The sequence below is a fragment of the Syngnathus leptorhynchus genome, chromosome 3, assembly GCF_054491065.1.
Source record: "Syngnathus leptorhynchus isolate UIUO chromosome 3, UIUO_Slep, whole genome shotgun sequence".
NCBI classification, from domain to species: domain Eukaryota; kingdom Metazoa; phylum Chordata; class Actinopteri; order Syngnathiformes; family Syngnathidae; genus Syngnathus; species Syngnathus leptorhynchus.
The window spans coordinates 4,946,430-4,958,654 of NC_141197.1; the positions used below are offsets into that span (position 1 = coordinate 4,946,430).

The 12,225-nt window shown below is 40.1% G+C and overlaps 1 protein-coding gene across 19 annotated transcripts in view; it reads left to right on the forward strand.

Moving 5' to 3' along the window:
- The window catches only part of tpcn2 (two pore segment channel 2), a 131,607-nt gene that overhangs the window by 64,393 nt on the left and 54,989 nt on the right, over positions 1–12,225 (forward strand). For 17 of the 19 annotated variants that reach the window (XR_015065739.1, XR_015065740.1, XR_015065742.1 and 14 more), the window contains 3 exons: positions 2,221–2,297; positions 6,283–6,460; positions 7,450–7,566. The exons of the other annotated variants lie outside the window; for them this stretch is intronic. Coding sequence is in view for 13 of the 17 variants with exons in the window: in XM_085908408.1 (XP_085764534.1) it covers positions 2,221–2,297; positions 6,283–6,460; positions 7,450–7,566 (372 nt within the window). In the remaining 4 variants the exon portion in view is untranslated. The remainder of the gene's footprint in view (positions 1–2,220; positions 2,298–6,282; positions 6,461–7,449; positions 7,567–12,225) is intronic. 19 annotated transcript variants of the gene reach the window in all.

The following is a 12,225-nucleotide window of genomic DNA, read 5'->3' on the forward strand; positions in this document are numbered from 1 at the left end:
TTTGTGGTGCATAAGTGATGATTCCAACTAAACTATTTTTTTTACATGTTTAAAAAGCAGCTACATAGTTACCGTAATTTTCGGACTATTAGTCGCTCCGGAGTATAAGTCGCACCACCCATAAAATGCACAATAACGTGAAAAAAAACATATATAAGTCGCTCCGGGGTGTAAGTCGCACTTTTGGGGCAAATTTATTTGTCAAAATCCAACACCAAAAACAGACACGAACCAGCAACAACAGTCTAAACGATACGATATGCTAACGTGACATACACAAACGAGAGGCTGAGAACGGGCCTAACGTAACATTCAGAGTTATTCAAATGATTATTACATAAATAACACGTTCATCAAACCATCTGTGTCACTCCAAATCATAAAATCCATCGATCATTGATCGTGTAAACAATGCCGCGTACGCGCGCCGTCGAACTCGTGATATGCATGTCTAATTATTCCACAGACCCATATAACGATATATAAACTATATTTCAAATAACTATCATATAGCAACAATATTACCAAACCATCTGTCACTCCAAATCATAAAATACATCGATCATCGATCGTGTAAACAATGCCGCGTACGCGCGCCGTCGGACTCGTGATTTGCATGTCTGGCGTGAGTGTGCTCGCATGCTGTCCATCACAAGCAGAGCTTGCATCCTAAATTGCATTGCTGCCCCTACTGTTTTTTTTTTTTTTTTTACATCACCACACTAAATTCTCTTCACCAGACCTGTGCTTTTTAAAAACTGAAAAAAACAGCGCTTTCCCCTCCCAGTTGTTGCGTCACGGCCAATGGTGAAATTTAAATCACCCTCGTTCAGTTTAGTTTGAAAATAACTACATTTCTTTTTCAGTTGTTTTTTTTTGTTTTGTTTATTTGTTTCATGAACTTGAATATTGTGCTTTAAAGTGTGAATTGCTTTATTCGTTTTTTCAGTGTATTAAAAATAATATGTGAGGTGATCAACTGTACTAGTAAGTAATGTGTTAATGATCAAGTACATTTTTTTGAAAAAAAAAAACACATATAAGTCGCTCCTGAGTATAAGTTGCCCCCCCCACCCAAACTATGAAAAAAAAACGCGATTTATAGTCCGAAAATTACGGTACTAAACACAAATGTCTGCTTGTTTGTTACCAAATAAATTTTTTAGATTCAAATCAAACGTCCCCTCCCGAACCACCCACCATTTCTTCTTTGGAGCATAGTAAAGATTGCCAAAAAAGGCAAAAACCTCTGTTCTGCTTCTGTTCATAACCAATCCAGCAAATAAACAAGTTATCTAAATACACATATGACTCCATCCTGTAATCGGATCTTTTTTAAAACACATCGATGATCTGCCCCAAAATCCTGATAGTGTCACGCCTACTTTTCAGATCTCATTTCTAAGGCCGGAAATGAAGCTTTTGTATAAAAAATGTCAAATATTTGCAGTGGTATCCAATCTCTGTTCAGGTGGAGTTTGTTACAACAGCTATGACCAAAGTCCAGCCCGGGGGCCAAATGTGGCCTATGTTTAAATTTCTACTTGCCTGCAGCCTTTGGCGTAATTGTGTGGTCCGTCAGCACCGTTGACCACTGTAAAAAAATGTACAGAAAACTACATTTTATATTTCACCAGACAATGGCAGCAGATCTGTGGCCGTCCTCTTGGTTGCTTTTGGAAATACGCTCCGAGGACACGCTGCCTCTCCAAACACACCACTATCAAAGTTGTGTTAGATGTGACTAAACCCCTTGCTGTATGACTCTTGTGTGGCACTTTCCAACCCATTTCTAAAATGAAGACTGTGATGAATAAAAACAAAGTTGACAGAGCGGACACTCACTTCCAGGACAATTGGAAATTGGCATATTTTTTCACTGAAATACATCAACAATCTGTATAGTTTAATAAGAGATTGGCTGTTTTATAAGAATACATTATCAAGAGGATACTACCAAACAAAACATGCAAACTACGACAAGGTGACTGGAATGAATGCTGTGAAAAATTAAAGCAATTGGAAGCTCTGTGGTCGGCCGCCCACACATTTACACCTCACCAAATCTGGCCCTCCGCAAAATGTTTGGACACCCCTGAGTTTTTCTTTTCACTTGACCATTTTCCCCTTGTGCCTTATTTTTGTCTCTTTAAAGTTTACAGTATACAATATACATAATAAAATATTATATAGTCAGAATGTTTATTTGCTTTCTTCCAGTATCGGTCCATTAACCACCGGGTGGATGCAAGATCACTTCGTCTGTATCATTGGTACTACTCAAGGATATGTCAATGGTCAGTTCAAACCTTTTTACTTTGTTCATCATCTGTCATCATAGGATAAAAACTGGCCACTTTATTTAATTCAAACTCATTGGTTCTTTAAATCAACACATAACCAAATGTGCTTTATTGTTGTTGTTGAATATTTTTTTATGTTAATCTCTTTTAAATTTGGACGATTGTCCAGTCAGTTGACGGATCAGTTCTTCAGACACATCAGAGGGGTATTCCAGAAAGCGGGTTTTGTGAAAACTAAGTTAACACTGAGATGAGGTAAACTTTGAGTTATCCATTCCAGAAAGAGACGTAAGTTAAAATCCGGGTCAGTTATTGCGGTAATTTACTCTGTGAACATAACCCGGTCGCTGGCAGGTTTACTACATGAGACCCAGAGTTTCTACATGTCTCCTCGCTTACAAAGAAAGTGGTTGATCATGATCATGATCACTGATCATGTTGATCAGTGGCTGTTCATTCAAAAGCCGATCGGCATCGAAGCCACAATAATTCGAAAGGCTTTACATTTACATTGCGAGAGAATCTTCCGACCCAGATTAGAAGTTTTATCATTTCTAGAAGAATATCTTACTGTAGTTGTACACTCGCCTGTCTTGTGTGTACCATGAGTTTGGCACCATGAGTTTAATTCCCCATGTGTGACGGTGTGCATGTGTGAGCCTGTGACTTAAAAAAAAAAAACAGCATGTGTGTGAATGTGTGACTAAAATACAGTACATCTCCAACATATCTCCACACACCGCGGACGAGCACTCACATCAGAGCAAACTTTATGCATAGCATTACATTTTTTTATTTTTTGTTGGCTGAGCAGAACTTAATGTTTGTTTTGAAATTGTATTTTAAAGAGTAGATGGCTCGGTGGCGCACTGGTTAGCACGTCCGCCTCATAATTAGGAGGCCAGGAGAATAAAGGACTTGGAAGCAGGCATGATTTGGTAGTCTGTGATTGCGCCTCACTTTGATTTTAATTAGATTATTTTAAATGGACTTGGGCTATTAAACAAAGTAAATATTAATTTAAACCAAACTATGAATTCAGGGGGCGGCTCTGTAACACACTGGTTAGCACGTCCGCCTCACAGGTAGGAGGGTGCGGGTTCGATTCCACCTCCGACCCTCCCTGTGTGGAGTTTGCATGTTCTCCCCGTGTCCGCGTGGGTTTTCTCCGGGCACTCCGGTTTCCTCCCACATCCCAAAAACATGCTTGATAGGCCGATTGAGCACTCCAAATTGTCCCTAGGTGTGAGTGCGAGTGCGAATGGTTGTTCGTTTCTGTGTGCCCTGCGATTGGTTGGCAACCAGTTCAGGGTGTCCCCCGCCTACTGCCCGATGACGGCTGGGATAGGCTCCAGCACGCCCGCGACCCCCGTGGGGACTAAGCGGTTCAGAAAATGGATGGATGGATGGATGGATCATTGTTATTGGATATTTAGTTGATATATCGTTATATGGGCCTGTGGAATAATTTGAACTGCAACTGACGACGACGAGTCCGACGTCAGCGGCGCGCCGCATACGCGGCATTGTTTACAGAAAGGACGAAAAATTCAATTGATGGATTTAATGATTTGGACTGACACAGATGGTTTGATAAACGTGTTATTTATGTAATAGTTATTTGAATAACTGTGAATGTTACGTCAAGCCCGTTCTCAGCTCCTCGTTTGTGGTTATGTCACGTTAGCATACCGCATCGTTTAGCCTGTTGCCGCTGGTTCATGTCTGTTCTCGGTGTTGGATTTTGTCAAATAGATTTCCCCCAAAAGTGTGACTTAAACTCCGGCGTGAGTTGTTTTTTTCCCTTTATTGTGCATTTTATGGCTGGCGCGACTTATACTCCAGTGCGACTCATAGTCTGAAAAACACTGTATTTTTCAAACAGAAAGTTGCATTCCAACTGTCATCACACTCAAACACTCACTGAACAGAAATACCTACTTGAACACCATCTGCTGACAGTGTGAGTGCGAATAAGTCATTTTCAGATCTGCAGTTGCGTGAGAACCGCGTAAAAAAAGGTATGCTTGTACATAGGTATACAGTAATCCCTCGTTTAACGCTGGGGTTACGCATCGAAAAGAAACCATGATAGGTGAAATCCGTGAAGTAGAAACCTTTATTTTTTTTACCATTATTATAACAGGTATAACATCAAAACCAAAAGACAAAACTTGTTTTCAGGCCCAAGCATTTGTTTAACAAAGAGAAGTAAACACTTTCTTCCAGATAACTACAGTAATATAATCATTTTAATCATCAGTATGTATTATATAGTGCGCCTCTGCAGCCTGAATCCGCTCTGTAGTGTCTTTTTCGTCTAAAGCCATAACAATGCACAGTGAAAAAAATCTTTGAAGCATTGAGGCCATGAAAGGTTAACCGTGATATAGCAAGGCATATTATTATATTATAATATATATTATTAACGTTGCTCCTTAAACTGTACCTCTGGAGGTCCCACATTGAGGTATTGCTGGAGGAAGAGCTCAATAATGTAAAGTTTGGTCAATATCTGGTGTCCCCATTTTTGTGTCTGGTCTATTTGCCAAAATAATACTCCTCTACCCTTAATGCACAGCGCCATGTTGGAACGGGTGACGTCTTGTTGTTGACGTCCTTTTCACCACCACTTTCTATTGAGTGGCCAGATTGCTTGCCTATGGATTGAAATTGGTTTTTTTTCACTAAGTGACTTTAATATTTTCACTATATGATTTTAATAAGCCGCCATATGAGAAAAAAAATTCACTGTATGCCAGGCAGGGCGCCAAGCAAGCTCCTCACCAATGCTGCAGTGCTCCTGCTTCCTTGTTTGGCTTGAGATATCAGCTAAATCCATACGGCCCGGGAAGTAGATAACATCTGGTTCTAACGAATCTGAGTAATTCTCCCAATTTAGCAGCATTAATATTGACAAAGGTTCATAAATATGTCATTGAAAATGCACAAAAAAAAACCTGACTGGCTGCAAGCTTGTAGGTGCCGCTATCGCAGCGCCATCGCTTTCTTGTTTGTTCGGCGTGGCCGATGTTGTGGACATTATTGCTCTGTCCTCAACAAGACCCTAATGTGGGACCTCCATGGCGACACTTTAAAGCTCCAGGCATTGATGAAAAGGCTTTAAGCCTTCACTGACAAAAAAACAGATGCACTTTGTGACATGTTTAACTGTTCAAATTGATTATTTAGGCTTGAACCTTGGTGTGAAAAAACACACATTTTAAACCTCAGTTCATTCTTCAATATTTCCAGACAGACGAAAAAGGTTGACTAAAATCGTAAATTTCTTGAACAGTTTTATTGTGTCAAAATCTTGAAACCATCTAGAACAAACAGACAGACTATACAGCAAGCAAGCTATGGGACAGAACATGGAATCAGCCCAACAGAAATGTTATTTCTAGTGACGTTGAAATAGCCCTAATCATTAGCTTGCACCAGTTTTCAGTATCAATTTGGTAGCTCAAAAAACACCTTACCCAGAATGCACAGCGCTACACGGAGATCTGCAAGTGACTTATTTATAGTGGATATTGTTCTTCATTTTCTTTATTTTAACCTTACAGAATAAGTGTTGCAAATAGTTAGATGCAAGCAAAACACCCATAGAGAGTTAAATACTAATGAAACATTGAGATCATCATTTTGGCTTGGCCCTCGGCAAACGTTCCAGCTTCTCACATGACCCCTTTGTAAAGTTTATTACTCACCATGGTTTAAGTCAAAACTGTACAACTTTTGCGGCATTGCTACTACAATGTACCACCGTAGCTAGACTACAGCTTTCCCCCAAAATCTTTGATGCGCACCAGCAATAGCAATAACTGTGTGTAAAATAAGCAAATTTATTAATCTGATTTGTAATGTCCTTAAAATATAATAAATCGTATTGGATGTTTAATGTCAGATTTACAGTTCATTTGTACCAGTCACTCCAGTTTCAAGTCTCTGTAATCTATTATTCATACCCATACAGGACCTTGGGCCTGACCATTGCAGTGGTGCTGTTGCTAGCTTTTGTGGAGCGGCCATCTTCCCTTTCTATAACCTCTGACTCTCGATATCGCTCTCCACCCTGGGAGCCTCCTTGCGGCTTCACTGAGAGCATTGAGATAGTCTGTCTTATCATCTTCACTCTTGATCTTGCTGTTAAGGTACATGCATTCAAACATATCTCACATGACAGCATATAAAATACAGTGGTACCTCTACTTAGGAACTTAATTGGTTCTGCAATCGGGTTTGTAAGTAGAAGCAACGTTTCTCATAGGAATCAATGTAAAAGCAAATAATGTGTGCCGCACTATCCCAAAAGTCACGCTTTTGCCCTATCACTCTGTGTGAAACACACTAAACCAAACAAGTTTTATTTTTTTATTTTTCAAACCGTTACAACAAAAATAATTGTCACTTTATTCTTGACCGCCTTACTTTCCTTGGGGAGGGGGGAACTTGTTCTAGTTTTCTACACTTGCTAAAAATACCCCTGAGAAGACACAGAAAAAGTCAGGCTAGTAAATTATTGTATGCTTACACGTACTCCCTGCAATGTGATCACGTACACATCATTACTTCTGGGTGGAATTAATTAAATTTACGACTGTGTAGGTGGTCGTTGAATGCACCTCGCGCAGAACGCGAGTGAGAACTTACAAAAAATAAAAGAAAATGAATCGAGCTTCCAAAGATAGAAATTGACATGTTTTTATTGAAAACAAGCTGGTACTTCTGCCTTTCACTCGTTGCGTGCACACCTGCAACAGGGGATACAGATTTTCACAATGTATACTTTGTCGTGAGCCCGACCATATACATGCATTCGTCATGCTACTTTATGATTTTGAGTTTCATATCTACTTATAGTTTTAGGAGACATACTCGACTACACTACTTGTTCTATACATTGCTAACGCGCCGAAACAAAGGGGGAATGGCAGAGCAAAGGGGACAAGGCTGGGACGTCGGTTCGGAAGTCGAAAACTGGTTCGTAAGTAGATGCAAAAAATAGCAAGGCTCCTTTACGTAGATGCAAAAAAAACGTGAGGCTCATTTCGTATCTCAAAAAGTTCATAAATATGTGCGTTCATAATTAGAGGTACCACTGTAAGTATAATCATGCTTCTCTTTTTTGGTTCACTCTCAGAGCTACTTAATTGGCTGGGATGAGTTTAGAAAGAACAAATGGCTGATGAGCTATACCATTGTCACTTCCGTCTCCATCATTGACTGGGTGTTGTCCATCAGCATGGTCTGTGATGAGGTGAGAACGAGTTTCTCCATGCTTCCTGTTTTGCATTCACTGCTAATGAGCTTGAGCACTTCTCTCAGGGCAAGATCACAATGGCTAGAGAGCTGGTTTTCATGATTATTCCACCCATGCCATTCTGGTAATGGTGAACATGTTTTTTGCTCTAGAGCAGTGGTTCTTAACCTGGGTTTGATCGAACCCTAGGGGTTTGGTGAGTCGTTCTCAGGGGTTCGGCAAAGCTTCCACCGCAGAGGTCCGAACACACCTGATTTATCGTGTAAATTCGTGATGACGCATATCTGAACTGGTCTTGCAAAGGCAACAGCAGAAGTCACACTGATTTACAGGTATGTAATTTGTTGTGAGTTCATGCATTTTGTTGATTTTGTTCTTTGAACAAGGTGATGTTCATGCACGGCTCACTTTGTGCACCAGTAAAAAACATCTGTCTTGAATTTGAGAAGTTATTTTATTTTTCGCTTAAGAGGGGTTCGGTGAATGCGCATATGAAACTGGTGGGGTTCGGTACCCCCAACAAGGTTAAGAACCACTGCTCTAGAGCAAGACAATAAACAGCAGCTTGATAGTTTGCCCCTAAGTGTGTGCAACCTAAAGCATTTGTAATTGGCTGCAAACTGTACTCTGTTAAAGTCCTCTTGCTTCGAAACACGCTGTTCCTGGCTCCATTCACACATTTGAAGTCCTGTCCATCCAGTTAAGTTTACATATATTTTTTCCTCAGTACAGTGTCATCCATATCAAGGCTGCTTCAGAAGTCACAAAAGGCTTTGATGAAATTTACTCGTTTCCCTTGGCTGAAATGAAATGGTCATTTTTCTTGAAGATCAAACATATTTCAGAACCATGGGTTTCAGATGTTGGCCATATTCTCATTGGCAAAGAACCAGTACAATCTGGAAATGTACAAGTTTAGTCAAAGCTCAAATTATCAATATTTTTAGTGAACGAGTGAAACAATCCAGAAGTATCTCAACTGTTCACTACCGGCGGCAGTGATAATCAAACATAATCAGCCCAATATTTATTGCATATTTATGTATTTATTAGAAGTGAATGGCTCATTTTTCAAATGGATCACAGGTAGTCACACAATTTTTTGTACTTTGTTCTTTTTATAGATCTTGTCATCCATAAAACTAATTCGACGATGGGTGACTACCTCAAGGGGACAAAACCCAATTTGGGCGATTAAGCTACCCATCCCACATACATACACACCAGTTATTTTTAACAATATTTGGTTGGCATACGAGCAATCTTTGTCTAAATTGTTTACGTTGTAATCTTTACAGGTTACAGTGAATGGTAGGCAAACAGCTGATGCGGGAAGGCAAGTAGCGATGTTTAAAATTACAAATCTGCTACAGCGCCGTCACTTAACAGTCAGCGATAATGGCGTAGTAGATTCGATTATACTTTCAGAAATAGCGAGTGCTAACCAGTCACAGATAAGATGCTGCCAACGTTGAACCATGAGACATCTGCTCTCCATTCTTAAAAATGCCTTAGTTTTTATATTTTGTTTACCTTGTGAGTGGTCGAGGAACCAGGAATACATCCGTTCTCAATTCTTAAAAACGGCTTAGTTTTTATATTTTGTTTACATTGTGAGCACTAACTTAGAATTTAAAAGAACGAGTAATGTGTACAGCAAACCCAGTCTTATTTATGCACATCAATGTCTTGCAAAATATTTGTTATCAACTAATTGTGAATTCAAGAAAATATCCTGGCATCTTTTTTTTCTTTTCGAAAGTGGGTGTTCAACGTGAATAAGTAACAAATTGAAATTATATTTGGGATGTTTTGCAGTTCAAATTAAGTTACTGCTTTCAAGGAGCAGACTTGGAGACCTCTGCTAGGCATGCTAAGGAACAATCTAAAACAATTATTAGCATGCAAAAAGATATTACGTAATAAAACATCATTCGATCAAATCATCTTTTTTGTTAGGTGACCTTAAATCTTCCCTGTAATTGTGAAACGTGCCGACTCTTTGAGTCTGTGTTTAAAGGGACTGAGGCTCACTGCTCCACCTGAAGGCTGCCGGACTTGCCCGCCGACGCTTTGAAGCCATTCACCTCTGTGAACACCAACTCTTTCCATTCTTCCTCAATTGTGATTGTTTGGATTATGGTTAACAGTCAACAGTCAAATTATTAAGATCTTTATTTTATTCTTTCTGTTTCTTATAAATGGTTTCTTGAACCACGGCCTGTATTGTTGCACAGCAGGCACTGGACTTATTTTTGTAGTAAATAATTCATATAAAGGGGGTGGGATTTAATAAGTTTTACTTCTCACTTTTTCAAATATACCTATTTATGTTTACCATTATTTATCAATATAATTTATCATTATGTTGTTATTTATCTGTTTGTACAGAGGCTATTCGAAATAAATAAAATCTTGGGAAGAGGTCTTCAAGAATGTACCTGGCCACTTCTCAACTTAAAATCAAGTCTAGAAAGCCTATAAACTCTATAAAGCATTGTAGTGGTTAACTCTGACCACTTAATGGCAGAGTTGCTCTTGCTGGCTCATAGAGCGGTGATGTAAACTGTAAGGCCAGCCCAAATGGGAGCACAACGGAGAGTGTAGTTGTGGAGTAATGGAGGAAGAAGTCAGAGTGTGAGACAAAATGGCAAAACGGACTTTCAAGTAGCTTACAATTGAACAAACTATTGTTCTTCGTGAGTGCGGTAGAGCAAAAGGATGGAGCGAATTTAGAGGAGATGGCTGTGAGTACGCAACAGTTAGTGGCAATTGTAGTTGGCAGAACGGAACCAATCGTCTTTCAAGCAGCTTACAATCAGGCAAACTAGTGGGAGGCAGTTCACATCAAAACAGCAATTCTGGGGGGCTATTTTGACATCATGCAAAGAAATTTAAGCAGAAACTTGTTAACACAATGTTAACATGTAACTTGGCCTGTTAGGATCTTTTTGATTGAACGAGCTTTTGATTCAGTGAATGTGATCTCTTAAAGCTATAATACACCAAACCACCATTTCCAGTTTTTTTACAACCTATAAAATGTTTTGAAACGCTGTTGTGCATTTGGAATAGTGCATTTTGAGTTTACTTTATTTTTGACAATATACTGTTTTCATTGTGAGGTTTGTTCAAAAGAAATTGATCTAGACTGAAGAACCTATTCAGGACTTCCGCAAACACAGTAAAGACACATCCCCACTGATCATCAGTGAGACCTGCATCGAAAGGGTCAATCTCCTGGGCGTGCACATCTCAGATGGACCTCCTGGACTGTCAACAGTATGCCCAACACCGATTCCAGCGGGGACATTTAACAAACAACCATTAAGAGCATCCTTCCATACTGCATTCCGGTGTAGTATGGTTGGTGCACCATTGCTAAAACGAGAGCAAAGATGCAGAGAGTGATTAACGCTGCTCAGAAATTCACTGCCTGCTCTCTCCCAGGAAGTCATTGGTTACTTCCACAACCTCAGCAGAGCAACTAACATTGCCACGAACTCAACACACCCCGGACATCATATTTTCGAACTCTCTCAGGTCGACGCTACATAGCTCATAAAACCCGCATAGACTTAAGGACAGCTTTTTCCCTAGACCAGGGGTGTCCAAACTTTTTGCAAGGAGGACCAGATTTGATAAAGTGAAGGGGCTCGGGGACTAATCGTTTCTTCTGACATTTTTTAACTACAAAAATTTCATGCAAATCCACACTGTTATAAAACAAATTTCATTGTCCCAATTGTCTTTTTTTTTAAATGACTAAATAACCAAAGACTGTGTCGGTATTCAAAAAATATAACCTGCGCCGACATTATGAATCCCGTCACAAAGACAAGAACACGAGCTTGCAAGGTCAAATGCAAGCAGAAAAAATTTCAAAGCTAAAAACTGGACTGTTAGCTCAGCAGACTACATTTGTACGGCAAACTCAGCTGAACCAAGCATCAGTTTGGGCCAGCTTCTGTGTTGCTCAGCTGATCGCAAGCTGTGGTAAGCCTTTCACCGAAGGAGAATTTGTCAAGAAATTTTTGAATGTTGTCGTGGAGGAGGTCTGTCCCAAGAAGGAAGATGTCTTTACTGCCGTGAGTCTGTTGGCAAGTACAATTACCAGATGGGTTGAAGAAATTGGGGGTAATGTGTATGCCCAGCTGCAGCGGAAGACGAAAGAGTTTGACTTTTTTTCATTAGCACTGGATGAGAGCATGGACGTGCAGGACACTGCGGAGCTTCTTAGTTTTATTCGTGGAGTTATCGCAAACTTTGAGATGCGCAAGGAGCTGGCAGCCCTACAAAGCCTGAAAGGCACTACGACTGGGGAGGATATTTTCGACAAAGTATGTAAAACCATGCAACAGTTGGATCTGGACTGTGCAAAGCTTGCCAGCATCACGACTGACGGGGCCCCAAGTATGGTGGGCGCGTCTCGGGGTTTAATAGGACGCATGAACCAGGAGATGGAAGAACAGAGTCTCATCGCCTCGCTACAAGTTCACTGCCCAATTCACCAGCAAGCGCTGTGCTGCAAAGTGTTGAAGTGGGATTCTGTCATGAAGGTTGTGGTATTGTGCATAAACTACATCAGTGCAAATTGACTTAAACACAGGCAGTTCCAACAATTCCTGTCTGAACTAGAGTCTGCGTATGGAGATG